A 27,656-nucleotide genomic window follows, 5' to 3' on the forward strand; every position below is an offset into this window, starting at 1 on the left:
GATAACTTTGTGAATGACAGAGATAAAATTTCCTTCTACTATTTGTACAATTAGTGCATACTTTTAATAATTCCCAAATGATAGTATTTTTTGCACATATGATGAAATGCTACATTGTGTGTGTCTTTTGTGTGTTTGCTAGTTGTGGGCGTTGCTTCACTTTATCATGCCGACCATGTTTGACTCCCATGATGAGTTCAACGAGTGGTTTTCCAAGGATATTGAAAATCATGCTGAACGCCAGTCCGGTATCGATGCAGGTATGTTTGTTGTTCATTGTCAGCCATTGTTGTGAAGAGTAGTGTGTGCTCACCCTCTAAGTATAGATTTTTTTAATTTCAAACACAGAATCACTGCAGTTATAGATTTGAGAAGAAGACAGATATAGTTTGAAGATCACCCTATCTGTTCTAGATTTCAAGTGGTCTCTGATCACAGTCTTGTGTGGGGTGGTGTCAACGTTGTAAGTTACTAGCTAGATACGTGGTATGAATTTTTCAGTACCTTCCCATCTTGTGATGAATGGGTATTTGCTATGGATTTGAATAATTACAGAATTTGTCTGCTATGTTTTTTTGTTGTTTTTTTTCAGATCAGCTGTCACGTCTTCACATGATCCTCAAGCCATTCATGCTGCGTCGCGTCAAGAAGGATGTTGAGAATGAACTGTCTGACAAGGTAAACAGTACATCCCTTTCTTGTCAGGTCTCATAGGTTTATGGTTTAAAAAAAATATGTTTATTCATTTGTTTATTTCTTTCTTTGTGTATTTGTTTGTTTTTCAGAAATCAAAATGAATTTATTTGATGGAAGTTTGTTTTTTTGTTCAGTAATCTAATGCGATGTCAGTTACAGGATTTTTAAGATATTTTTTATTTTTTGTTGTTTTTGTTGCTGATTCTTGTGAAGACAAATGTCCAGAATAACCTAAATCTGATTATACCTTTGTCCTTCCCACACTGACAGACATGTGACATGAAATGATGTAAAATCATGTACTCATCAGAGATATTATCATAGATGTTTATTGTTAATAAAGCATGCCCCTTTTCTTTCTCTCTCCCCAACTCTGGTGTTTCCAGCTTTTCTGGAATTTTTTTTGTTTGTTTTTGTTTGTTAATGTGTGACTGTTCATTGACATTTACGTGTTTGTATCATGAAGTTTCAGAGCCATGCTTTGTTTTTGGTGTTCAGATTGAGATCATGGTGAACTGCCCGTTGACAAAGCGACAGAAACAGTTGTATCAAGCCATCAAAAACAAAATCTCCATCGATGATTTGGTTCAGTCAACCACATCCTCCAGCTCCCAGTCACAGTCTACAACCTCTAGTCTTATGAATCTCGTCATGCAGTTCAGAAAGGTATTTCTTTTCCCTTTATGTTTTTTGTAGCTTGCAGTCTGCATCTACAAAAGAACAAGAAAAAGTGTAATAGAAGTGAATTGCAGTGTGTCAGACTGGTTGGTTGATTTGTTTTTATAAAGATCTTGAATGTATGACAGGTTTGCTACAGCATGCTAATGTAATTTACTAAGTCCTTGGTTATCAATAGCTGGATTTTGTTTAGCTGTCCTTTTTCCATTGCAGGGATGCCAACTACTCAGATATGGACAGAGGCAACTTTGATGGTTTCTTGTTTGTTGTAATGACTGTGTAGTCTCTCAGCTATGATCTGAAATATTACGAGGCTTTGAACATAAAGCTCATCTTCATATTTGTACTCAGAAGTCCATGGCTCAGGGACAGTAAAGTTTAGGGGGTGTGTGTGTGTACGCGCACACGCGCTTATTTTCTAAACAGGTATGCCGAGATCATTTTTGTATTGGTGTGGTTGGTATCTCTTGCATTTTCATGGGAAGAATGCTAATGATATGCCTGCTGGATGCCTGTTTTGTGTTTTCTCTTGTGCAGGTGTGTAATCACCCAGAACTGTTTGAGCGGAAAGAAGCCAGAACGCCTTTCTGCATGCTGATAGACGACTACAACCTGCCCAAACAGGTGTACAGGGACGGCATTGTGGAGCAAGCGTTCCCCAGCAAGAACCACATCCTCTACAACAAGCTGTACATCCACTCACCAGCCCATGTTCACCAGGCTCTCTTCCATCAAGGTAAGGACAAACCATGTATCCAAAAATGTGCAAGTAAGTTCAACTTTTGATTCTGAAACTTCTTCTGTGTGTCCCAAAGCTTTTAGCTTGCACATCTACAGGTTGCTGTATGTAAAAGAAACACAAAAAAAGTTGTTTTTTTTTCAGCTGGATGAAAGAAACATCTTCACAGAATCTAAGAATGTCTGAGCTTTTCTGCACTCCCAAGCAATGTGTGAGAGTATTTCAGACTGGTATCTGAATTTCAGTCTCCAGGCAGCGTACAACCCTGCAGAATACAGGGCCTTTAGTTTTGTATGTTTCTAATGAAGAGTGATGTATGTCTATTTCGTCTACTTATTTCGCTGTCTTTCATTTTTTCTCGGAACAGTATGGTGTCCATGAATCGATTGCGATCGTGTCTTGATTTTAGCCCGATCGCCCAATCGAGCCATATAATTATGTGACCTGGTTGAAGACATTATTTGACAAGAAACAAGAACACCAGAGAATCGACAGACAGACAGAAAATACGAAAAAAAACTTAGCTGTATGAAGAGCACAGGAACAGGAGTCAAGATGGCTGCCGGAAAAAGAGGGCGCTAGTCAGGGGTAAACAGGGGAGGTAACCTACTTCGGGAGGTTATCAGCCGTAGCTACTTTCATTTTCTCCATGTAGGCGGATTGTTGTTTGCACAGGACAGGAATGTCAGACCCCTGCTGGAGTCTGCACTAGTGGGTCACGGTAAGTATGTTACTTAAATGTTATTTTAGGAAGAAAATTTCCTTTTACTTGTGTGAAAGGGGTCATTGTGGATGGATCCAGTGTTAACTTGTCCATGGAGAGGACTTAATTTATTGAGACTTTTTTTTTTTCCCTAGATGGCCCAGTGACAAGCTGTCAGTCTTTCCTGTTTGGCATGGACATGTCACCACAGCAGCTGTATTCTTACATGTTTGGTGGTTTCCTGGTCAGGTCAGTGAACTACATAGGCGTAACAGCATGTGTGTACTTGAGTATTTTTGTATTATATATATATATAAACATATTACATGCATTCAGATGAACTGGTCAGAAGTTACCTATGCATCCAGATAAACAAATTGATTATGCTTTCAGAAGCTTGTTCTTTTTCTTACTCTCAGACAGATACGCTTCAGCACGCACACATACACTCAGAACACACAACATTGTGTGCTTGCATGCACTCACACAATTCTGTTTTGTGACACATGCACAGATATGTATGCACACAGACGACATATAGTTTTACACACTCAGGTACAAACTTCCTCACACATTCATAGTCTTTCTCAAACACACAGAGGGATGGAAGAGAGAGCAAGTGATTGATTGATGCAGACTTTATTACAGATTTCTGGCATTTTATTTGCCTTAAAAATTAACACAAGCTACTGATTAGTGAGATATATATCAGTGAGTCTAATGCAGATTTGTTCTGACTTGAAAAGATCATGGAAGTTTCCAAGAAAATGTCATATCTTATGATAAAACCATGACTGATATATTTAGAAATGTTATATCAAGCCTGGAAGTTGCCTTTGTGGAAAGTAAGACGGGGGGTTGGACAGCTGTGTTGACTGGTGTCCAGGTGGCTGGGGGTGTTCTTGGCCTACAAGGCAGCCTACAGGATACACCAGCGCCACCAGTGGCAGCAGGACCCTTTCAGTGCCAGGGACTGCCTCAACCTGGCACCCCTGGCAGTCACCTCCATGCCCAACTTGGCCTCCAGTCCCGTCCTGGGCAGGCTGGTCTTCACCCAGCCGACTGGCAGCAGTTACACTTACCTGCCGCACACCCTCCACTACATGCAGGAGACCACCGCTCACCGCCACACCCGAGCACGCCACATCCGCATGAAGAAGTCCGGTACGCCCCCAACGTCCCCTACCAAGGTGGGTGCTGGTGTGTTGTTGTGAAATGGTGTGTCTGTGTTTGTTTGAAGCTTGTGGATGTCCGAATTCTTTTAGTTGGGTTTCCACTGACTGCAGTGAAGGTGTTAGCATCAAAGACCTGCCGAGAGTTGGTCATTGATTTGAAACTCATTAGAAGCATATTATTAGATTGGGTTTTTTTTTGGGTTTTTTTTTCACTTTGGCCTGGCAAGTCCTTTTACCAGATGTCAGTGCATGGGCTCAAATGGAAAGACAGGGACAGCTCTGTAAAGCGTAATCCACTTCATGAAAGTGTTTTCAAAGGAGTTTCTAAAATTCCTGATCGGCACTTCATGTTTTTATATGGTATGATGATAGATTACGAAGAAAGCTCAATCTTATAGTCTCAGATCAGATTCTGCTGTTTTGTCCTTTTATCTTTTAAATGTCTCCCCAACCCCTAACCCATAGCACCCCCCTCCTCTCCTGATAACTGTTGTCATTAGTATGTCAGATTTATTGAATGACAAATATTGAATAACAAACAACCCAGCATTGATATGAATTGGGATCAGTTGTGCTCAAATACAAAATAAGGCCATTATTATGATTGTTATTATTATTATGATTATTATGTATTCTTGAAATTTATATAGCGCCTATCTTCAGTCAGAAACCAGTTTCTACAATCTTTACAAAAACAGTCATTTGCACAACAGGCTGCCTACCTGTGTTGAGCTGACTTGGGAGCTGCTTTTGATATATCTGTATGAAGATGGTGATGTTTGACGTGGTGATATGAACATGCAATGTGTGCAGCAGCACCATTCTCCGGTGAAGAGCCCAACCCATGGTGAAGAGTTCACGTTGCCTGTCCACCCCCACAAGGCACGGCCACCCAAGGTGCTGGACACGCAGCTCACCTCTATACCTAGGCTGGTCTGTGCTCTTGTGCCCAAGGTAGGGATGCTTCAGTTTTTTGATGACATTCTTTTTTTTTTCTTTTTTTTTTTCTTTTTTTTTGGTGTTCTGAACCAGTTGTTTTTCACACTTTTTGTTTTTATTATTATTTTAGTGTGTTTGCTCTGACCTGTTTTAAGATTATGAAAGAAACACACAAATGGTGCTTTTATGTTTCATTCCTCCTTTTTGAAAATAGCTTGGGGATGGGGGAGGTGCTGTGGTGGAGAGTTTGATGACAGTTTAAATTCTGTATGTTGCTAAACTCATGTCACTCAGTACACTGAACACGATAGTGTGGTTTCCACATGGAGGTGTTTTAGTTGTCAGTTGATGATGGTATTTACTCTGGTCTTGAGATGACAGCTGTCAATACCTGCCCATACGGCATCATCACTTGTCTGTGTAACGTCATCACCTGCGCGTCATGTTTGTTTGACCATTGTCTGTGTCCTTGCCCAGGTGGTGTGCCCCCCACGAAGGCTGCACTGTGTGGACCGCAGCGCGGAATGGGACCGGCTGCGGCAGAGCCTGTGCGGCACCCTGGAGACAAAGCGGTCGCTGCTGTACGGCTGCCCAGAGCTTTACTGGGAGAGGTGCTACCCTGCGGCCAGGTTCAGCAACGAGCTGCCTGGGGGGCTGTGCGCTGTGTTGCCTCACTTCGGCTGGCACGCTGTACAGATACCAGGTCAGTCAGGGACGCTTGCTGGGGTTCAAGAAGCGTGTGGAAGTTTGGAACAGTCTTGGAAAAAATGAGAGAATCATTTCCAGGGCTTGAAACGACTTGGGAAAGATATATTTTTCCCCTTCAGGCATAGATGTAATGATGTACCATCTTTCAGGTCATACTGTTTGTGACTGACAACCGTCACTGAACACCTTCTCTTATTTGTCAAGATTACATTCCCATGACATTATTTTCACCCCACCACCCCCTCCCCCGTTCTTAGAATATATTATGGTGGATTGGAATCTGATTGGATCTAAGTTGATAATGCTCTGTGATCATGATCACTGTGTACCTTTTTGGAGGAGGGGGCAGTAGCTGCTCAGTCACTTTCAGATGTTTGTTTCTCATTTGTTCTGTCTCTCTTGTTCACTGCAGTCCTGTGTCCCAGTTTTGCTTTGTCTCAGTGATAGAATATATAGAAGGTTGAATGTTTACCTCATGGTACTTCCATTGATCGTTAGTATGTCATGGCTGTCTTTGAGGTCAGCTGATTAGGTGCATTTGGCACATTCTCTAGTTTCTCAGTACTGCCCTATATCCCTCACCTCCATTCCCTCATCCTGAGCTGTTGTGAGTAATTTAGAATTTATCTTTTACCTTTCAAGGTGCGCAAAAGTTTTCCTGCAGAGGTGTAATGATGTACCATCTTTCGGGTCATACTGTCTGTGACTGACAGCTATCACTGAACACCTGTCAGGGTTTCTCATTTTATATACAGAGTCTGTTGGAACAAGTAGCTTTTGAAAATTAAAATATCTGTCCCATGGCCTTCCCCAAAACATGAATTAAAGCTATGGCAGGGAGGGGTCTGAATAGATCACAAGTTAACATTGCTGTTAACATTGCTGTTTGATTGCTGTAATTGTAAATCCTGGAGTTGTCCTTGTATATCCTGGAGTTGAGGGTAAAACCTGCTTACTCACTGTCTGTTGTTTACTTCTCTCTCTTCCACTGTTGTCCCACACTGTAGTTTTTCTGTCTCAGTGGCGTAGTTGTTGATATTTCCTCATGGTATTTCTAGTTAGTGAGTTCACATAGTGCTTGTCTGTGGAGGTCAGCTGAGTAAATATGTTTGGCACATTCATTAACTTCTTGCCACTCATGAAATTCCCCCCTGTCCTGCTCCTCTTGTCTTCCGTCCTGAGTAGCCCTGATTTATTTTGAAATATTATTTTTGAGTTCCAAGGTTAGTAAGGGTTCTGCTGAGGTGTAATGATGTACCATCTTTTGGTTCTGACTGATTGTGACTTGACAACTGTCACTGAATACCTTCTGTCATGATTTGTTACTAAATAGATTTTTGTGTGTGTCTCATTTGAATTGAAGCAGGTTTAAAAAAAAAAAAAACAAATATATAGACCTTGTTGCTATTCCCACCATGTTTTGAATAATGTTATGGCAGGGTTGGTCTGATCATTATCCTTTTGGAGCAGATGGGAGCAGCTGCTTTGACACTGTCATTTATTTTTCTTTCATTCTCTTTTTTCTGCATTTCACTGCCGTCCCATGGTTTGATTTTGCTCAGTAATGCAGTGTGTTAAAGCTGGAAATACGTACTTCCGTTGACACCTTCTCTACCTTCTCAGCACTCCCCACGTACCCCATGTTTGCGTACCCCTGCTTCCCCCCAAATCCTCCAATCATCCCCACTTTCTCTCCCTGAGCCTGAGCAGTCCTGAAGTGTTCAGAATTAAAGGTTGAAATTTTTCGACAAGTACAAGTTTTTATGCAGAGGTGTAATGATGTACCATCTTTCGGGTCATACTGTCTGTGACTGACAACTATCACTGAACACCTGTCAGGATTTATCATTTACTGGTTTTCTGGATCTAATTGCCCTGACCTCATCATTTTTTTTAATTGGAACACTTAGCCCTTTTGGAAAATTAAAACTTGCCACTTCATGCAGTGAATTATCTCACAGTACATTAGGGTCTGAATGGATTACAGTGAACCTTTTTGGAGTAGAGGCAAAGAGCTGCTTACTCTTTGTCTGTAATTTATTTTTCTTTCTCTCTGTCTCTTTCTTTATCTCTCTCTCTCTCTTCCACTGCTGTCCTACATTCCTGTTAAGCTTGGTCTCAGTGATGCGGTATATATGCTCAGTATGTTAACCTTGTGCTTTCATTGAATTCTGGTTATCTGTGCCTGTCTAGATAGATATGGAGGTCAACTGATTTACGATGTTTGTTATCTTTTGATTCACAGTACTTTCCATATTGCCCCTTGCCCCTTTTTTTGCTAATTCTGTCCTAAGCAGTTGTGATTTTAATTTTTTTATTTTTAGAAGTTATCTTTTTACAGTTTGAGGTTAGAAAGAGTCCTGCAGAGGTGTAATGATGTACCATCTTTCGGGTCTGACTGATTGTGACTGACAACTGTCACTGAACACCTTCTGAAGTTCCGTCAGAGTTTGTTACCAGATAGATTTTTTGTGTCATATTTGAATTGAAACGGGTTTTTTTATTATAAAAATATAGACCTTGTCCCTATTCCCACTATGTTTTGAATAATGTTATGGCAGGGTTGGTCTGAATGGATCATAAATAATAGTGCTGTTTGATCATTATCCTTTTGGAGCAGATGGGAGCAGCTACTTTGACAGTGTCATTTATTTTTCTTTCGTTCTCTTTTTCTCTGCATTTCACTGCAGTCCCGTAGTTTGATTTTGCTGGCTCAGTGATACAAGGTGTATAAGCTGGAAATATGTTCTTCCGTTAATCATTGGCATGTTGTGCCTGTCTTTTGACCTCAGCTGAGAACTACATTTGACACTTTCTCTAACTTCACAGCACTCCTGACAAATCCCATGTTTGTGCACCCCTGCCTTCCCCCAAATCCTCTAATTATATCCACTTTCTCTCCCATGGAGCCAGAGCAGTTCTGATGTATTCAGAATTCATGGTTGAAATTTTTGGACAGTGTAAGTTTTTATGCAGAGGTGTAATGATGTACCATCTTTCGGGTCATACTGTCTGTGACTGACAACTATCACTGAACACCTGTCAGGATTTATCATTAACTGGTTTTCTGGATCTAATTTGCCTTGACCTCATCTTTTTTTTTTAATTGGAACACTTAGCCCTTTTGGAAAATTAAAACTTATCACTGTATCTATTGACCTGAATACCAGGCATTATGTCACAGTACATTAGGTTCTGAATGGATTCCAGTGAATCTTTTTGGAGCAGAGGCTAAGAGCTGCTTACCTGTTGTCTGTCATTTAAATTTCTTTCTCTCTTAGTCTGTCCCTCTTACACTGCAGTCCTGTATTCCAGTTAAGCTTGTTCTCGGTGGTACAGTGTATATGCTCAATATGTTAACCATATAGTACTAACATATAGTACTTTAGATGAGTTCCAGCATTTTGTGCATGTCTAGATTTAGAGGTCAGCTGCCCACTTCTTCTAACTGCACCCTGACCAGTTATGATTTTGTTTTTGGAAATAATCTTTCTGTGTTTTAAGGTTTGTGAGTCCTGCAGAGGTGTAATGATGTACCATCTTTCGGGTCATACTGTCTGTGACTGACAGCTATCACTGAACACCTGTCAGGATTTATCATTTACTGCTTTTCTGGATCAAATCACCATGATGTTAATCACATTTTGTTGAAATTGAAACAGATACCAGTAGCCTTTTTAGAAGAAAAAGACAGAAAAAGAAAAAAGTCAATTTCACCTGCCCTGTATACCATGAATCATGTTTCAGTAGATTAGGGTCTGAATGGATGACAAATTGATATTGCTCTTTGATATAACGGTGATTCTTGTTGGAGCAGAGGGTAGTAGCTACTCAGCATTGTCAGTTATAAAAGTCTCGTTCGTTATCTTTAAAAAAATAAAATGTACCTGTGTTGTTTCCAAATTTTGCTGTCCAAGATGCTTGCCTTACAGTTTTCCTGCAAAGGTGTATGATGTATCATCTTTCGGGTCATACTGTCTTTGACTGACAACTGTTACTGAACACCTGTCAGGAGTTATTGTTTAGGGCTGGTTGTTTTTTGCTTACATTAAAAATACCCCCCCTTCCCCATGACATCAAATTTTGTTAAGTTACTTTAGCCTTTGATTAGGAAAAAAGTCCCATTTATTTTCCTCCTACACCTGAAATATATAATGGAATGGCAGGATTTGGACAGACATGATATTCTCAGATTTTTGTCTTATTTCATACAGGGAGTAATAGCTTCACAGTCAGTCAGCTGTCATGTAATTTGCTTTTCTTTTGCTTACTCTCATTCATTGCTGTCTCTTTTGTCTGTTCTGATCAGTGATGCAGTGTATAATAAGCTAGATAAGATGTTTTACTTCATGGTATTTGTATGTTCTGTTTTGTACACTCCTACCACAGAGAAACAAGCAGTGTGAATTAATTTGACAGATAAGGAATCCTTGGTCAGCGATGCAGGCAAGCTGTATGTGCTGGACTCTCTGCTACAGCGACTCAAGAGAGAAGGCCACAGAGTGCTCATTTATTCACAGATGACACGCATGATCGACTTGCTAGAGGTAATTATAATTTTTTTTTTAGTTTTGTATATTTCTAACTTTTTTTGTTTGTCCTGAATGGATATAAAGTTCTTTATAAGTACTTTAACAAACATTATATGCTAATTCTGAACAGAAATATTTTAAAGCATTTTTCATTTGTAGCTTTTTACAAAAGTTCTTTAATTCCAAGGAATAAATATCCATTTTGTGTGTGCGTGTCATGTCTCCTCTGCTGTTCTGGTGGTCATAGTCGGTCACGATTGATGATTGACCATCATACATACAAACATTTTTTCAGTGTCTAGTGAAATGCACACTGTGTGCCGACAGGAGTACATGGTGTGCCGCAAGCACACCTTCAAGCGACTGGACGGCTCCTCCAGGATCTCTGACCGCCGAGACATGGTGGCTGACTTCCAGACCAAGTCCGACATCTTTGTCTTCCTGCTCAGCACACGGGCTGGAGGCCTGGGCATCAACCTCACTGCTGCTGACACGGTTGGTGGTCATCTATTGATCCCCCTATTGATTTGATTGAATGACCATATTTTAATGTCTGCTGGTCTTTCTTTAGTCTTCTGCGGAACCGTTTCTTTCCACTTCCTCCATGTTGTAAATATAATTGAATGTATTTGCAGATGATATTTAGGAACAGATTGTGTAGTCAGTCATTCATTGTACGTTTCCTCATGCCTGGTGTAATGATGGACCATCTTTCGGGTCATATTTCCTGTGATGACAATTATCACTGAACACCATTTAGTGTCTTTTGTTTTGATTGTGAGAAAGAAGTCATCAGTGACTTCACTGCATAGTTATTCCGTTTTTCCCTTCCTCTCTTGAAGATTGTTGTTAACTTCAAACTACAAATAAATGTTTGTTTTTATAAGGTGGAGGGGTGGTGATATGAACATTTCCTTTTGTTTTATTTGAATGTCGGGAGGATCTGTAACTGAAAGCCAGTTTTCAGCTGATGAATTAAAGTTTTGGAAAAAGAAAGAAAAGAAAACACTTATGCTTTGGACTTTGCTCATTTTATGCTCAGATACAACCTGCTTATCCCAAAGAGTAATGATGACTGATTTTCTCTGGATCAGAAAAGACCATGCTTTTCAGCAAAGTAAACTGAAGAAGATGGAGATATTTACGGAGAGGATGATTTGATTTATTCTGGGAGAGGATGGTCAGGAGAGGATGGTCTGAATTTGTCTGAATTCATTCTGGAGATATTGGTCTGAATTCTTCATGCTCCCCCGCTCCCCTCCTCCCCCCGGGACATCAGAAATATTTTGATCAATTGAGTGAATTATTAAGTACTTCTGCATGTGATTATGGCTTATCAAAGCTTCAGTAACTTGATCCTCACCTGTAATGGCAAAATTTGGCTGCTATTTAAATACTTAGTCAGAAATGGAACTATGTGGACCTTGCTTGGATTTTGCTCAGTTAATACATAGACAAAACAGGTTTATCCCAAAGAGTAATGATAACATAACTCTGTTCTTTGGATCAAAGAAGACATTTGCAATGATAATCATTGATCATATATTTCAGAAATGCCACGTTACGTAATTTATGGAGAGGATGGTCTGAGTTGCCCCTTTGCTTCTCACCCCCATCTCCTCAGAGAAGAAAAAAGTCTTGATTGAGCAAGGAGCTAGTGTGATGATGGACCATCTTTCGGGTCATATTGCCCATGATGACAACAGTCACTGAACACCTTTAGTCAGAAAGATTTCAGGAACGTGCAAGATAATACTGAAAGCAAATTCACTAACTTATCAAGCAAACTTTCATATCAGCATTAAAGTTTAAACGTGCAACTGAAATGTTAGTGGCCCAGCTTTCCAGCACTTATATCAGTAATATTCCAGAATAAATCTTCACTTTGGAACTTAGTGTAAGATCTGATGTGCAGTACCAGAAATATTTGGGATTTGTTTTAATTGATCTGATGTGCAGTACCAAAAATATTTGGGATTTGTTTTAATTGATCTGATGTGCAGTACCAGAAATATTTGGGATTTGTTTTAATTGATCTGATGTGCAGTACCAAAAATATTTGGGATTTGTTTTAATTACACAACCTTTACATTGACTCACCACTTAGAAGAAGTTACAGATCAAGATTCCTGTTCTGTGGAACATTCCTTTGAATAACACGCAGACGTTTAGGGTTATGACCCATAACTACAATCCATAGAAGACTGTTTCACTTTCAGTGGAGTGTTCTTTATTCTGTCTGATAGAGCTGATCACCTCAGGAGTACTGGAGCCACTGAATCTGCAGCAAAAGAATACTTACAGTATTTTGAGAATTATAAGATATGTGAATCTCTAGTCTTTCAAACATGTTCATTTGAGGTCAACTGAAAAACTCGAGTCCATGCTTTATCAGCTTAACCGAATGTTTAAAACCTGACGTTTCTTTAAGCATGTCCATGAAGTAGCGCTCATAGTTATTTCATTGAACAAACTTTGTATTAGATGGTGATGGTGTAATGATGGACCATCTTTCGGGTCATATTTCTTATGATGATAACCATTACTGAACACCACACCATTCTGAAATTTTATAATAATAAAAAAGGGTTTTTCTACCCAAATGATATTGCTTTCTGAATGACGCACTGTCCAGTCTGTATGCCCTTCCCTGGCTCAGCAAAATTGTTTTATTTACCATAAAAACACAAGGAATACATGAAGTGCAGAAGATAACTTGCTTTTTCTTAATGCCGGTAATTGTTAGTTTGGATTTTCTCTCCCTTGAAACAAATTTCCTCTTTGTGGCAAATACACAGTCTATTTCAACCCTTTCTTGAAATATTTTTTATAGAAAAGACATTGTTTTGAAAACATAAATTATAATACTCGTCATTCACTCACAATCTGTAATCTTGTTTTTATGTTGATAGTGTGATGATGGACCATCTTTCGGGTTATATTTCTTACGACTGCCGTCACATGAGTGGAGATGCCAGGCAGTACAGACCTGCCATACAAAGTGAACTGAATTAAAATTTTTTAAAAAGCTTTGTTGAAAAGGAAGTACAGTGACAAGAATTCTAACAATTTTACTCAAGTTTGTCACCATTTTGGCTTTCGTCATCATCAAGTGTTAGCATATCGCAAAGTTGAGAACCTTCCAAACTAACTGACAGAGGTCTGTAAACTCTGTCTTACATGGTGTTCATTAATCATTATTTTAAACCTTTTAAGGGTATGGAAGAAGAGCAAAGATTAATGGGAAATAATTTTGAATGTTTTCATTGTTACTTAGCAGCTCACCATATTTGAAACATAAAAAACCCTGCCTAAATGTTATGATGATCGAATTGTTTTGATTCCGTAAGATACCATCAGAATTAGTACTTTCTTGCAATATGTTGAGGAGTTTATTACTTGAACAAGAGAAGACGACATTCTTCCTGCAGTGTGGTGTGATGATGCACCATCTTTCGGGTCAGATCTCCTGATGACAGCTTTAACTGAACACCACACTTGTCATTATATTATGTGCTTCAGTTGGAGGTTTATTAGTTTTATTTAAAGGCTGATTTATCATTTATTCAAGGACCTCACATCAGCACTCAACATTGGAGAGAACAAGTTCTAACGGGAGTCTGATGCCATGTTTAGTCCAGACCTCACATTTTAACTCAGGGAAAATTGTTTTTGCTTCGGTCTTTATCAGTGGCATTTATCTCCCCAATCTGTGATCACACAGCCGGCTTTCAGACATGATGCAGACTAGCTTGTGTTTGACTGCCATTATTTTACTGTGACACTGAGTATGTGTTTAAAGTCATGCCCAGATTCCAAGGTTATTCCAATAGCTAGTATTGTGTATTTTGTTTGTGTGAAAATTGCTTAAAAGTGAATGATGAAATGGTGTGTTCAGGTAATCATTTATGACAGCGACTGTGAAAATGGCTAAAAGTGGCTGCTGCAATGTGTTTTCAGGTGATTTTCTACGACAGTGACTGGAACCCTACAGTGGACCAGCAGGCCATGGACAGAGCCCATCGCTTGGGCCAGACCAAGCAGGTGACCGTGTATCGCCTCATCTGCCAGGGCACCATTGAGGAGAGGATCCTGCAGAGGGCCAAGGAGAAGAGTGAAGTAAGGGCTCAGGATTTCAGTTGTTCTGGATTTAAAAAAAAAAAAAAAAAAAAAAAAAAAATTAGTTTTGTACATTTGTGCATGATGTACTAGTGTCTGCAGGTCAGACACAGTGAACTGAGTGTTGGAGAGCCTGTTAAAACAGAGAACAGTGAATTGAGTGTTGGAGGGCCAGTTGAATAAGTATCTTAGATACAGTGGAATAGCATGTGTGGGTTCTGTAAGGTCAAAGGATGGTTCTGTAGGTAAGGTTAAAAGAGGGGGGAATGATCATCACATTGCAAAGAAAGTAAGGAAAATGATGGAGGAAAAAATGTGATGATATGACATGATAATGAATCATAATATTTTCTTACACTTCTGGAAGCTAACAATGGCTTTAGGGCAGTTTCTTGAAACTTGGTGATGCTAGAGTTCATTATGGGAGTGAACTTTACAGTGCTTGGTGGTATAAATTCCATGTGGATAAAGTGAAGTGAAATTTATTGTAATATAAGCCAAGAAGCCACAGCTGAAAGTTTAGTGCCAACGGCTGTGTAAAGCAACCAGGAAGTGAAAGCACATATGCACAGACACACACACACCTACACATTCACACACCCAGATTGTGTGTCATTTCTTTAAGTATTATATCTTTAGATCCAGCATTAATTGTGTGTTGGTGTTATCTTACAGATCCAGAAGATGGTGATCTCTGGAGGCAGTTACAGACCTGACACTCTGAAACCCACAGAGGTGGTCTCCCTGCTCATTGACGATGCTGAGATGGAGAAAAAATGTGAGTGCATTATCTTAGGTAAACTGTTGAAAAGGCCAAAGGGCAATTCAGTATGAAGCACCTTCTGTCTGGAATTCTCTTCCTCTGGATCTCCATCACTTACTGACACTGTCCTCTTTCAAAACAAACTTGAAAGCCCACCTGTTCAAACAGGCGTTTGGGTGTGATGAAGCATAGGTAATTGTCTGCATTCTTCCTCCTCATACCCACCCCACTTGACCCTCTACTGATGCCTCTTGAGCCTTCATCCCACAGGCGTGCGACGTCTCTCAGGTAGAAGTCGATGAAGGTGGCAGGTTTTTTCCAGTAGGCAGCATCCATGATGTCTTGCAGCCGTGCTGAGTGGGCTAAGGCAAGAGAAGAGGACCATGCTCTGACTTCATGCGTTCTGGCTGAAGAGGCATCAAGTCTCAACCCTGGTCTGCATACACGCCTTTAATCGCATTGACTATTTATCGAGACGGAGACGTCTTGCTAATGTCACGCGAATGGTCCAGGTTCCAGCTAATGAACAGGTGTTGTTTGGACGATTGGAAGGGACGCGACATTTTGAGGTAGACGCGCAGGGCCCTGACCGGGCAGAGAACTCTGTCCTCGTCATCAGGGGCCAGTATAGAAGAGAGAGGTTTGATGAAAAGTATGGGAGAGGGTGTACAACCATTTACCTGAAGATCTAGTCATCAACCCTATCCACATGTAATATGCGGTTTCTGTTCAAACGTGTGTGTGTGTGTGCGCGCGCGTGTGTATGTGCAGTACGTGCATGTGTGAATATGCACAAGTTTTTAGATTGATATGCACTTGTATGTATCCTAATTTCTACTGTATCTGTGTTTGTGTATGATTTTCGATTTATGTTCGTACCTTGTTATGTACTATCCCCTCCAATATTTCTTGTGACCCCGGTACACTTGGTAATAAAGACATATTCTGTTCTATATCTGCAATTTTATATTTTTGTATGGTTTTAGTGTATAATTATGTACACATATATGTGTGTTTTTTCATGCACAGAGGTATGTTGTTATGCGCTGGTGTATATGTATTGTTTCATGTGAGGCGTATAAAGCCAATTATATGGGGAGTTTGTGCCATATAAGTACTGTTTAGTATTATTTGCATAATTTGTAATGTAGTACGGAAGTGAATCCCAGAGAAAGAGAGATCAGTGTTATTTCACCATCTGCTGACTCTTAGTTGTGAATGATTTTTTTTCCATGTCAGTAACTTCCCTGAGACTTTTTTGTTTTTTTTTTCAGTGAGACAGAGACAGGAAGAGAGAAAAGAGGACGGAAGGAAAAGGCGGCGTAAAGAGTACAAGGTATGCTTAAATATTTATTGCTTTCAATACTGACACAATGTACAGGGCTTGACATTAACTATTTTTCCCACTTGCCCAGTCGGGCAAGTCACTGGAAAATTCACTTGCCCAGACAGAATTTGCACTTGCCCAACTTTCAGAAACTTACATGCATCACCAAATACTTACATGCACATGCATGTGTGTGTGTGTGTGTGTGTGCGCGCACACACACACACACACACATACACACACACACAAGGTAGTCAAACCCTTTTCTTTAACTGATGTTTGTTTTGTTGGGTTTCACCAAAGATAACTGCTGTTCTGAACAGCCAAAACAAGTTTTATCTCAGTCTCACTTGACAAAAACTGCCTTTGGCATGTTTTTGCAGTTGACTGTCAGCCACAGAAATTATTTCTTTTTTAACCTCCACTGCAAACAGCAACATGCAGAGTTTAAAAAGAAAAGCCAGCATTTGTACTGTGAGACAAACAGTGTCAGGATCTGACAGATCCAAGTACAATTCTGTTAGATGGGGTCAACAGTTACTGTTTCTCACTTGCCTGGTCAGGCAACTCTGTTGAAAATTCACATGCCAGGATAGCCACACCAGGATGGGTTTCAGTTCTCACTGGCATCAGAGAGAGAGTGTGTGTGTGTGTGTGTGAGAGAGAGTGAGTGAGTGAAAGGGGATGGTGAAGGGTCACAGTTCCAGAGAGGGAAGGTGGTACAGCTGTTCTTCTACATGGAGGTTGCTTAGCAGCGGAGCCTTCCACAATGTCCTTTGATATGTGTGATCCCTTCAGCAAAACTGGACTTTGACCCATACCCTGCCTCCATCCTTTCTGCTATTCCCAGTCTGACCATGTTAAAAAAAAAAGAAAAAAAGGAGGGGGTGGCGGGGGTGGGGGGGGGGGGGTAAGGATAAGCAAGGCTGCCATATGAGAGGTGGTGTCTGGAGGAGGGGAGCAAGAGAAAGTTTGGGGGAAGGGGCGTGAAGGAATGGGAGGGGGGGAGGATAGTGGAGGTCATGTTTGTGTTGACTCAGTTTTGAAGTAGTTAAGTATCTTTTAAAGTTCAGTTTATATTTGCCTTTTTATTTGTTTATTTATTTATTTTCTTCATTTTTGAAACATGGGTCTGCAATGGTGGTGGTTTTATTTGGTAGGATGTGAATACCTGATTTTAAAAAAAATAATTTTATGTTTCAGAAACGAGAAAGCAAGAAGCCAAAGAAGGAAGCCCCACCACCTGACATCAACGTTACCATTCCTGCACCTGCCCCAGACACTGAGTCGCTGGCCAGTTATGACTCTTTCTCCATGCCTGCTAGTCCCATGTCAACGGTTAGCTTGTGTGTGTGCGTGTGCGTATGTATGTGTGTGTGTGCATGCATGTGTGTATGCTCCTTCACTTACTACTTTCTTGATTTTTTTTTTTTTTTTGTGGTGGGTGGGTAGGGGTATCCTGATATTTTGGATGTGTCAGTAAAAACAAACCAACAGTGTGCAGGTTATTCACAGAAACCATTACCACCTGACACTGACAGTTTCTTAGCTATTTATGGTAACGGATAGTAGCTGCTAGGTGTTGTTTTGGAAAACAACTGTAGCTAAAAATGTGTTTGAAGATGATTTTGGATTTTGTTAGAAAAAAATTCAAGAAACCAGCAATGTGTTCTGCCTGAAACAGAATGGTAAAAGTATGGCTGTTATTTTTTGTGTGTGTTGGTGCTTATTCCTGGACTTCATTTGTTTGTGTTGCTTTGGTCTACAAGCAGGTATCCTGGAACAGTGAACTGCCCTTACTGGGGGCAGCCCAGGAAGACAGCAGCAACGATGGGGGGCTGGTCATAGTGGATGATGCACACACCATTTTCCCACCTGGTGAGGGAACATCATTTTTAACATGGAAAAGTGGTGTTTATGATCCTGCTTGTGTTTACTTTGTTTTGGATAATTGTTATCTTAGTTGTGATTCTTTTTCCTTTTTTTTTTTTTAAATTTTTAATCAAATGATTTTAACTTGTGTTATATTTTTGGTTCTTTTGATTGTGAATTATTGCTCAAGTTTGCACTGACACATTTTTATGCACACACACACTCACACAAAACACAGATCTCATGAATTCTTTCTGTGTTTTTGCAGGTAATACCAACAGTGCGCCTCTTTTTGCTAACCATGAGTGTCGTATTGATATGATCCCCTATTATTCAACTTTTGAAAGAGTCCACATAGTATCTTGAACTGTGACTGTGTGTTGCAGTGACGAGCACCCCTGTGCAGCCAGTGAAGAAAGGGCGTGGGCGACCCAGAGGGTCGGGTGTGGGGCGTCGACCCCGTGGAAGAGGCAGTGCCAAAAAGACCATGACGGCAGCAGAGATTGCAGGCGCACACGCTGGAATGACTGCAGCCTATGCAGCTTATGGTTACAACTTTACAGGGACAAGTATGTAGAATATCTTTTTTTGTTGTTATTTTTCAGTGATGATATTGATGTTTGCTGTAATGGATATGAGTGGTGGGTTCTAGATACGTATGATATATTTTGTGGTCTGTTTGTTGAGATGATGTATTTCAGCTTTGGAATACAGAAGAAAAAGAGAATTGTAGTTTGAATAGAATTAATCTGTGCAGACATTGTGATGATGTTTTTAGGAAATGGGAGCTGACCCAAAATGTAGTAAAGACTGATATTGTGATAGATGATTGAGACATTGCCGTGTTGTCTGCAGGTGCCAGCGGATCCCCCCGCCCACCAGGGTCTCGAACCTCGTCAGGCCGCAACACTCCCACAGTCTGAACCTGAGGAGGATAGAAATATTGACTTTCCCACAACCATCAGACACTTGGTGCTATCCCAGCCAGGCAGAAGATTGCAGAAATAAGCAGAAGAGAAGCCTTTTTCAGGGATCTTCTGCTGATGTGCAGTCTCCACTGGTGATCAGGTTTGACTTGAAACCGTATCCTCTGGGACACAAAAAACATTTTGTGTTCAAGTGAGACACACAATACTGGATTTTGACAAGTACTACATGCAATGTAGTATGTGTGTGATTTTCCTAGAATTTTACTTTCCCCCCTTAGTTTGCTCTTGTTCCCTCCAGATGGATCCTGTAACTCAAAACAGATTTTGGTTCCTCTGAAGTTTGGTTTGACAATCAGAGTGTGCCTTATATAAGTGAGTTGTTACGGTTTTTTTTTCCTCTTACCCCTATTCCCTTTGCACACATTGTAGCCATAGTGCTTGGCTTATGTCTTCAGGTGTAAGAACTGAAATAACTTGTGAACTTCAAGAAGGCGTTTGGAGCACAGTGATCAAGCAAACAACAGATGTCTGTTCTGTTGTAAAGGGCTACCCCATGTAGATGTCTGTTCCGTTCTGTTGTAAAGGGCTACCCCATGTAGATGTCTGTTCCGTTCTGTTGTAAAGGGCTACCCCATGTAGATGTCTGTTCTGTTGTAAATGGCTACCCCAATTCTTTGCAAGCATCTTAAGACCTGAAAAGAGTTATAAAATATATGAGAATGTGCATTTTATTCACAGACAGGCATTGTACTTGTCAAAACTACCAACCACAAGACGAAGCTTGTCTCAGAACCAGCAGCATCAGTCTGGGGAAAAAGGTGGTGTGAATGTGTTCATTGGCAGTGAATGGACAGTGTCACATGGATGCCTTTCAGTGTCTTGCAGAGTGTTTGCTCAGACAACAGTGATGTTGACAGGGGAAAAAAAAATTTGTAAAACCACTTTCTTTAGGAAAGGGACACTCTAGCTTTGTCAGACAAAATGATGGAAGCTGTTCACCATTTGAAGGGCTTTCTGATCAACGCACTTTGACATTCCTTTCCACTCACAATGTACTTGATGAGACCACACACATGCACGCACCAATATTGTTTGCATTCTGTGTTGGATAGCTGTGATAAGACTGGCTTAGGTGATCAAAAGTGACCTTGTGCATCATTATATGCTGTATCCCACGTGTATGTATATATGTGTTAAATGGTTGTGTTTGAAGGCTGTAGGATGACTGATGCATTGTGGATCTAAATATTTCACATTTTTTATGGTTATTTTGTAGTTATGCTCTTGTCAAATCCACAGATGAGGACCTGGAAATAGAATGTGAAAATTTTGTGATCCAGTCTGATGAGATCATAGATTCTGAACCTTTGTCCATTGTCATCTCATTTTAGAAAGTATGGTGTGGATGTTTATGCTTGCTGTAAACAGTTGAGAAGGAATTTCAATGTCTAATTTTATCTTGGTGTATCAAAAAGTACATAAGATACATAGAATAACATTTTTATTTTAAGAGCAAAAATAGTACAGGAAGGGAAAAAATAATTGGCCTTTCTGAAGTCTTCATGCACTTGACTTTTGAGTCAGTGCTTTGAGACTTAAGCTTTCAGGCCCCTCTGCCCCTTCCCAGCCTTGTGCAGCATGGGCCAGGCCTCCACAGGCTTCCCAGCATCTAAACATGCCTTGATTTGTTTCCCTCAGTAATTTTTGGACAATCAGTCTCTTTGCCAGTGGGATTCTGAGCCTGAGGTCCTGACTGCACACTGCTGCTTGCTGCCGAGAGGCTAAACCAGACATGGTGCTGGAGCCTGACACCCAGATTTACATACCAGGCAAATTTTAAAGATGGTGGGAGTTCATGGGTACACAAACAAGGGACAACTGATCTGGACAAGTCTGCCAGTGAAGTACAGTGACCATGTTTTGATGAATAAATGACCACCAGTACTTCTTATTTAATATAAATTTTATTGATACATATATGTTTTTTCCCCCATTCCTGTAGGCTGAGCAGTGTGTTGGGTCTATGTGTAGGCCAGGCATCTGCCTCCCTGTCCTTTTTTATTTTCATTTATTTATTATTTGGTTTTAACTTATCTAGTTGTTTTTTTAAGCAGACATGCTGTAACACTTTTCAGTCTGCATGCTTTGACACTTCCTTCAAACTGAAACTGAATTAATATATAGTTTCAGTCAACACAACAAAATTGTTGAAATGGGATGCCCCTTCCCTCAGTCTCACTTCTTCAGTTGACTTTTTATATAAAACACACTTTGAATCTGGGTGGGTTTATCTTGTCCAGTACTGTAGGTATGTATAGGTACAAGTGCTGAACAGAAAAAAGTGCAGGTATTTGTATTTCTGTATTTTGTATTTCTTTTTATCACAACAGATTTCTCTGTGTGAAATGTGGGCTGCTCTCCCTTGGGAGAGTACGTCGCTACAGTACAGCGCCACCCATTTTTGTTTGTTTGTTTGTTTGTATTTTTTCCTGCGTGCAGTTTTATTTGTTTTTCCTATTGAAGTGGTATATACTGCACACACAATAACTAAAAGATGCCTGAAAATAATTGACAAAGTTCACACTTAACCAGCAGCAGATACACGAGAACATCATACCTTTTGTACATAAAACTATACTCGGAAGGATGCAGCCACTTATGTCATGACTTTGAATCATCTAACATTCATATTTCATGGAACAGAAGGATGCACCCAGTTTTAATGTTGTTTTGGATATTGTGTTTCCTAGGAGACAGTAAAATGTAAATTTAATGGATTTTAGTGATTCCATGTTGATAGACCTGATCATTTAAGCATTTCACTCACGACCAAAGTTTTTTGGTGCAGTTCAGGGGTCATTGCATAATCAGTAGTTGCCCTGGTCACGTCATTGCCAGAACTTGCAGGGTGTTTGAAGCAATATCTAAAGAAGTTTTGGCTTGGCTTTGTTGCATTTTTTTTCTCGTTTTTTTTTTTTTTTTTTTTTTTTCCTTCTTGTTCTATGAGCTAAAAGTTGAGTGTGTTTACATGGCTGCCAGGATGTACAGTGCAGAAGAGTTGGAGAGAACTTTGATTTGCCACATGATGGCAATATTAGAGACCATGAAAGCATGGTAGAAAACAAATGTAATTGTCGTTAAGCAACTGAAGTGATTCTAATTATTCTGACAAGGTTTACACTCTACCAAGTACATCAACAGGTAGGGGTGTGGTCATGTTGGAAGTGGGCATTTATTATGAAAATCCCAGATGAAGGCTTTAAGTGAAAATATTGTATACAGTGGCTGTATGTGTTGTAATATTGTACAATAGTGTTGGTGGGTGTAAGTGTCTGGTTGACTGTAAGTAAAACATGATAGTGGAAGAAAACAACACTGTATTTAATTATGTCTGATATGTCTGCAAATATTTTTGTATCATTTCTACTCATAACCTACAGAGACTTGAATTTTCGTTAATTTATTTTAAAACAGTTTGTGTGATTATTTTCTTCTTGAATTCTTGGTTTTTTTTCCCATGATTGGTAGAGTTATCTCACTCACCCTGTCAACCTTGAACATCAGATAATTTTATAGGTCCCAGAGTAAATGGTAATGTTTCACTTGGCGTTTTTAGCATGAACATACATCTGCTGCCCTTTTCTTTCTCCTTTTCTTAGAACCTTCTTACATTGTGGAGTTCTGTAAACTCTGCAAGTGAATTACTAAGAATGTTGTGATATCTCAGCAAGTGCTGAATCAAGAGAAAGCCTCACCTTCTGCATGAATAATAGAATTCTGTAACTCCACACAGATAACCTGCAAGTAGCACTGTGTTGCCACCGTTGTCATCTTCCTTGTGCTTTCCCATGCTTGTCTTCTTTAAGAAGAACAGGGGACTGAAGAACATGTGCATTTTTGCCCATAAATATGATTATGCAGAATTGTATTTTGGTGTGATACTTGAAGGACAATGCATACGTTGCATGGAATGATTGTGTAGTTGTGTGTATGTTGTATTTGTTTCTTTCTGGTGATGAGATTTTGTTTCTGTTACAGTTTCAAAATGCGAGGAAATGAATGGATGGAGTGAACGAAATGATTGATAAAAAATGACTGTGCTGAGAAAAAGATTGCTTGTGTGAGGAAACTTGAAACAAAAATGTATGTACAGTCAGATATTGTGCAAGTTTTGATGAGTTCTGTATCTTAGTTCGTGTTGCATATTAAAACTAACACTATTGGTTTGTTACTTTGTTTATTTGTGAAAATGCAAGTGATGTGATTTTTGAGAAAATAAAAAATAAAATATTTCAGTTTGTGGACAAAAGTACTTGAGCATGGTTTGACAAGTGATTGTGCATGGTTTTGGGTGTTAAGCTAAGAGCATTTTCACATAATAAGTTGTTAAGTTACTTCTTTGTATTCTTTTTTAATGTAACTGTGGACCTGAGTGGTATTATTATATTTATGAAAGGGGTACAGTACAAAAGAACTAACTAATGATTTACTGAATTAAAGGTTAGACAAGATTCCTGCGCAGGCTAGGAACATATAGAGGCCAGTCACAAAAGGGTTTTTCTGTTGTTTTATTAACAATAGTTATGAGAAAATAAGAAGAGGAGAAGAGGAAAACAGTGCACTGATCAGACACAAGTAAACAAAATAATGTCATTAAGCACATGTCAGCACAAGTGAATAGTACAGCATGTGTATACATATTACATGGAAAGACTACCACTCGGTTTGGGATAAGCAACAACATAAAAGATAATGCATATGTGTGAAGACCAAACACTGACATCAAATGACATTTCTAATAATTTAAATAGTGCAGTTAAAGTTATTGAAGCTATGCCGATTTAGTGAAAGTACACTGACAGTATAGATTTAAGTAAAGCTTATATTGTGTCAAAGTGACTCAAATGAATCAGTTTATCATGTAACACTATACTGGAGTAAGCTGTATAGGAGAGAGCATAACTAAATTATAATTAACAGACTGATACATACCAGTTGACTTTAACCTATAGCCGATATCACTACAGCAGTATATTGTAATCACCACAACAGACTACTACACACATCAGTGAAACTCTGTAGCATCATAACTGATATCAGCATGTGAAATAGTAAATGAATAATAAACAAGATAATAGAATCAGTGGCTTTGATAAAATATTGGTAAACTGAGAGAAGAGATAGAAATCTGCACAGCACAAAGGTTGGAAGAACTGTCATGGCGTAACAATTAAGTGGTGAATAACTTACACAAGTAATCTGTTTCATCAAAGCCAAATATCAACATAGCTAAGCTTGTGCTCAACATTTAAATCTCCTCCACCGAAGCTTCAGCTGGATAAGGAACCTAACCTTCATCAGTGACAGCAAATGAGAAAGAATGCTTCATATCCACTCACAAGAACATTCTCAAACAAACTATCAGTGTCCAGAGATGTCATTGACTGTGACGTTAAGAAGAATTAAATGGAATACTGCTACGAGCTTATGACAACATGGTGATTATTTAGATCAATCATAGCCGAGCTGTGACTACATGTCAAAGCAATCACTGAACCAAGTAAACCAAACTAAGGCAATATCAACGTACTCATATGAACACACTGTATCAAAGAATACAATTTACAAATCATCAGCACATTCTACACACTGTACTTACAGCGATATGGCAATGACACAGCTGTTGTGGGAACACACAACACACACTACTTGCGACACAGCAAGAGAGAGAGCGGCTCTGGTCAGATGACTGGCCAGGTGAAAAGTGACCAGATGATCACCCACTCCATCAATTTATGCAAGTTAAGCGAACTGCAATGAGGCTAGCGTGGCCCGTGAAGCAAAACGTCTCCAATCAGGTTAAATCTAATTAGAATTGTGTTTATTCCAAGGTGTTCAGTGATTGATTCCTGAACCTGATTCCTGAAATAATTCCTGAATTGATCTACGTTGGATAGGTCGCAAAAGAAACAGCTCAACACTTACTTTCTAATGAGTATAAAATGAAGTGTTTATTATTTAACCTTCGCTGGCTGTCGCTTTTAACTACACATGGAAGCTTATGTAGGTCGTCCACGACCCATGCCACTGTCACTTTTGACTACACACGGAAGCTCATGTGGGTCGTCCACGACCCATACCTTTAAAGAAACAAAAACCTGTATATTCCTCCAAAGCTTGTGTGGGTCGTGCACGACCCATACTTTGTAAAGAGACAAAAACCTGCATATTCCTCGAAAGCTTATAACAAAATATAGAAAAGGAAAACATATCGTAACAACTGATCACACACACATGCGCTCGCACACGCACACACAGACTCGCACAAACACATACATTCAGAAGAAACACATGCTCACGCATTCACACACACGCACATACACACACACACACACACACACACACACACACACGCACACACGACTGATCACACACACAAACGCATAACACCACATGCACATACATACAAACCCTACTTATGCACACACAGAGAGAGACTGAGACAGAGAGAGAGAGACAGAGACAGACAGACAGCGAGACAGAGAGAGAGAGAGAGATGACTCATAGCATCCTTTTACACGCACAATCAAAGATATTCAGTCACACAGGTACATGCTGTTAGAGAAAGGGATGGAAGGGGGTTATAGCTGAAGACAGGCGAAAGGGACGGGGCGGGGAGGGGGTAGTGGGAGAGTAGTGGGGTAGTGATGCTATTGAAAGTAAAACTTCTTTATTTTCCTTTACTTACTGCAAATTAAACCTTCTGAAATCACTATTATTATTATTTTTTTCTTCATTTTTTTGGCAAAAGTTGGACTTTTAGGTGTAGGAAGCATTTCTGAAATTTCGTAGAAAAATATTAAGAATTGGCTGAGATATTTGCGTTTTTGTACCCTTCTGGGTCGTGTACGACCCACGATAGCCAGCGAAGGTTAAGATGAGTTTATAATATTAATTTAAGTCACCTGAACTGATCAGTTTTTGCTAGCTCATCGCGGAAAATTACAAACTGCATTTCAGTCATCAATTTAACGTAGGCAACCACAAATGGTAGAGATTTAAAGATGGAATTGCGACGATTCTGCCAGTATATAATACTTGCAGTTTACTGATTCGATGAAAGAGATATTTAATTAAATACGCTGTGTTAGAAGCTCAGATTCCAGCTCACCCAATGGCAACACTGGTTATGGAATGGTTGTGTGGCAAGAAGGACAAAATGACGTTAGCCGCTTGGCATCAGTTGAAATATTTAGACTGACGAACGATTAAATCGAAATTTTGCATGTTTCTAACTGATTAAAGCGTGTGTGTAAGCACAACAAATATAATATTACAGCGAACGATACAGAGACTTTATTTAATAGATAGTTAGAGAATAGGTTTAGAATGGGCTTTTCATCAAACTGGGAATGGCGTCACACATTCTGCGGGAGCCGTTGAAGACTGGCATGTTGTGAAAAAGCCTCTGCTATACAGCCTGTAACTGAAGCAGTATTTTGAAGCCTGAGCTGAGCACTCGGCTTCATTAAAGCTTAAGTATCATCAATCGAAAGACAGAATCGTCATTGCAATTATAGAATATCATTTGTTCATCCACTGAGAAAACATGCTGTCAAGGGGCATAACCAAGTATTGAGCGTCCCTGTGCAGTGGGTTGTATCCCTTCAGTCGCTCCCTAGAAAGGTTGATGAAGACGAAGAGATTGATCCTTAAACTGTAAATATTCAGGGTACGCCAATTATTTTAACAAATCAAATAGTCTGATGCTGAAAAGGTAGTATTCAGGTTACAGAAATGATCTGAACATCTTTTTTTAATTTTAATTTTTTAATTTTTTAACATGAAATAGTTAAAGGAAGAATTTCCCGCCATATCTCAGTAAAAGTTAAGATATAGTTATGAACATAAGTCATCCTTACCATTGCAACCTCACAAAAAAATATGGGAACAGCATACAGGTCGCAGCACAAAGTCAATGAACAACAGATATATAGCTGAATAACATGATTATTGAGGGTGTTGAATTCAAAGAGATCAATGCTGAAAATTGAAGCCCTGCCCCACCCCACCCCACCCCACCCCACCAAAACTATTTTTTAACCAGTTAATGCAAAATTGTATTCGCTCAAACACATATTTAAGCATGTGCAGATGAACTCGGGGGAATCATGTTGAAGTCCTCCACTGAGACTTCCATACCCGATTTATTAGACACAAGGCACTGGTTGTCACATCAGTGCACATCCCCTCCCCCTCAATCTCCCACCCCACCCTACCCCCCTTTAAAAAAAAAAAAAATTACTTCTCTGCCATGCATATTGGTTTAAATAATCTTTAATTATTCAACAATACACATGATTACAATGCAATGAATGACAAAAGAGCATCAACAAGCTTAAAGCTTATACTGTGCTCACAACGTTGCACTTCAGTTTTATCATGACGGCTGATGAACCATATTATGACTTGTATC

At 39.6% G+C, this 27,656-nt stretch overlaps 1 protein-coding gene and 2 non-coding genes across 6 annotated transcripts in view; all 3 read left to right on the forward strand.

Moving 5' to 3' along the window:
• Nucleotides 1–23,489, forward strand: part of LOC143280859 (chromatin-remodeling ATPase INO80-like) — a 39,819-nt gene extending 16,330 nt beyond the window's left edge. The window contains exons 17-33 of one of the 4 annotated variants that reach the window (XM_076585582.1): nt 143–260; nt 593–678; nt 1,195–1,362; nt 1,912–2,110; nt 2,972–3,065; nt 3,703–4,006; nt 4,805–4,945; nt 5,408–5,633; nt 10,058–10,185; nt 10,498–10,665; nt 14,131–14,289; nt 14,965–15,067; nt 16,327–16,388; nt 17,583–17,717; nt 18,149–18,257; nt 18,638–18,820; nt 19,107–23,489. In XM_076585582.1, the coding sequence (XP_076441697.1) occupies nt 143–260; nt 593–678; nt 1,195–1,362; nt 1,912–2,110; nt 2,972–3,065; nt 3,703–4,006; nt 4,805–4,945; nt 5,408–5,633; nt 10,058–10,185; nt 10,498–10,665; nt 14,131–14,289; nt 14,965–15,067; nt 16,327–16,388; nt 17,583–17,717; nt 18,149–18,257; nt 18,638–18,820; nt 19,107–19,174 (2,451 nt within the window). In that variant the 3' untranslated portion in view covers nt 19,175–23,489. The remainder of the gene's footprint in view (nt 1–142; nt 261–592; nt 679–1,194; nt 1,363–1,911; nt 2,111–2,971; nt 3,066–3,702; nt 4,007–4,804; nt 4,946–5,407; nt 5,634–10,057; nt 10,186–10,497; nt 10,666–14,130; nt 14,290–14,964; nt 15,068–16,326; nt 16,389–17,582; nt 17,718–18,148; nt 18,258–18,637; nt 18,821–19,106) is intronic. The other 3 variants (XM_076585584.1, XM_076585583.1, XM_076585585.1) reach the window with 3 other exon arrangements.
• Nucleotides 8,005–8,069, forward strand: LOC143281809 (small nucleolar RNA SNORD2). The gene has a single exon (XR_013055185.1). It is a non-coding gene; the product is annotated as a small nucleolar RNA SNORD2 (small nucleolar RNA).
• LOC143281808 (small nucleolar RNA SNORD2) lies at nt 12,662–12,725 on the forward strand. Its single transcript, XR_013055184.1, has one exon. It is a non-coding gene; the product is annotated as a small nucleolar RNA SNORD2 (small nucleolar RNA).
• Nucleotides 23,490–27,656: the final 4,167 nt, after the last annotated feature.

This window comes from Babylonia areolata, chromosome 4 (genome assembly GCF_041734735.1).
Source record: "Babylonia areolata isolate BAREFJ2019XMU chromosome 4, ASM4173473v1, whole genome shotgun sequence".
Classification (NCBI taxonomy): Eukaryota; Metazoa; Mollusca; class Gastropoda; order Neogastropoda; family Buccinidae; genus Babylonia; species Babylonia areolata.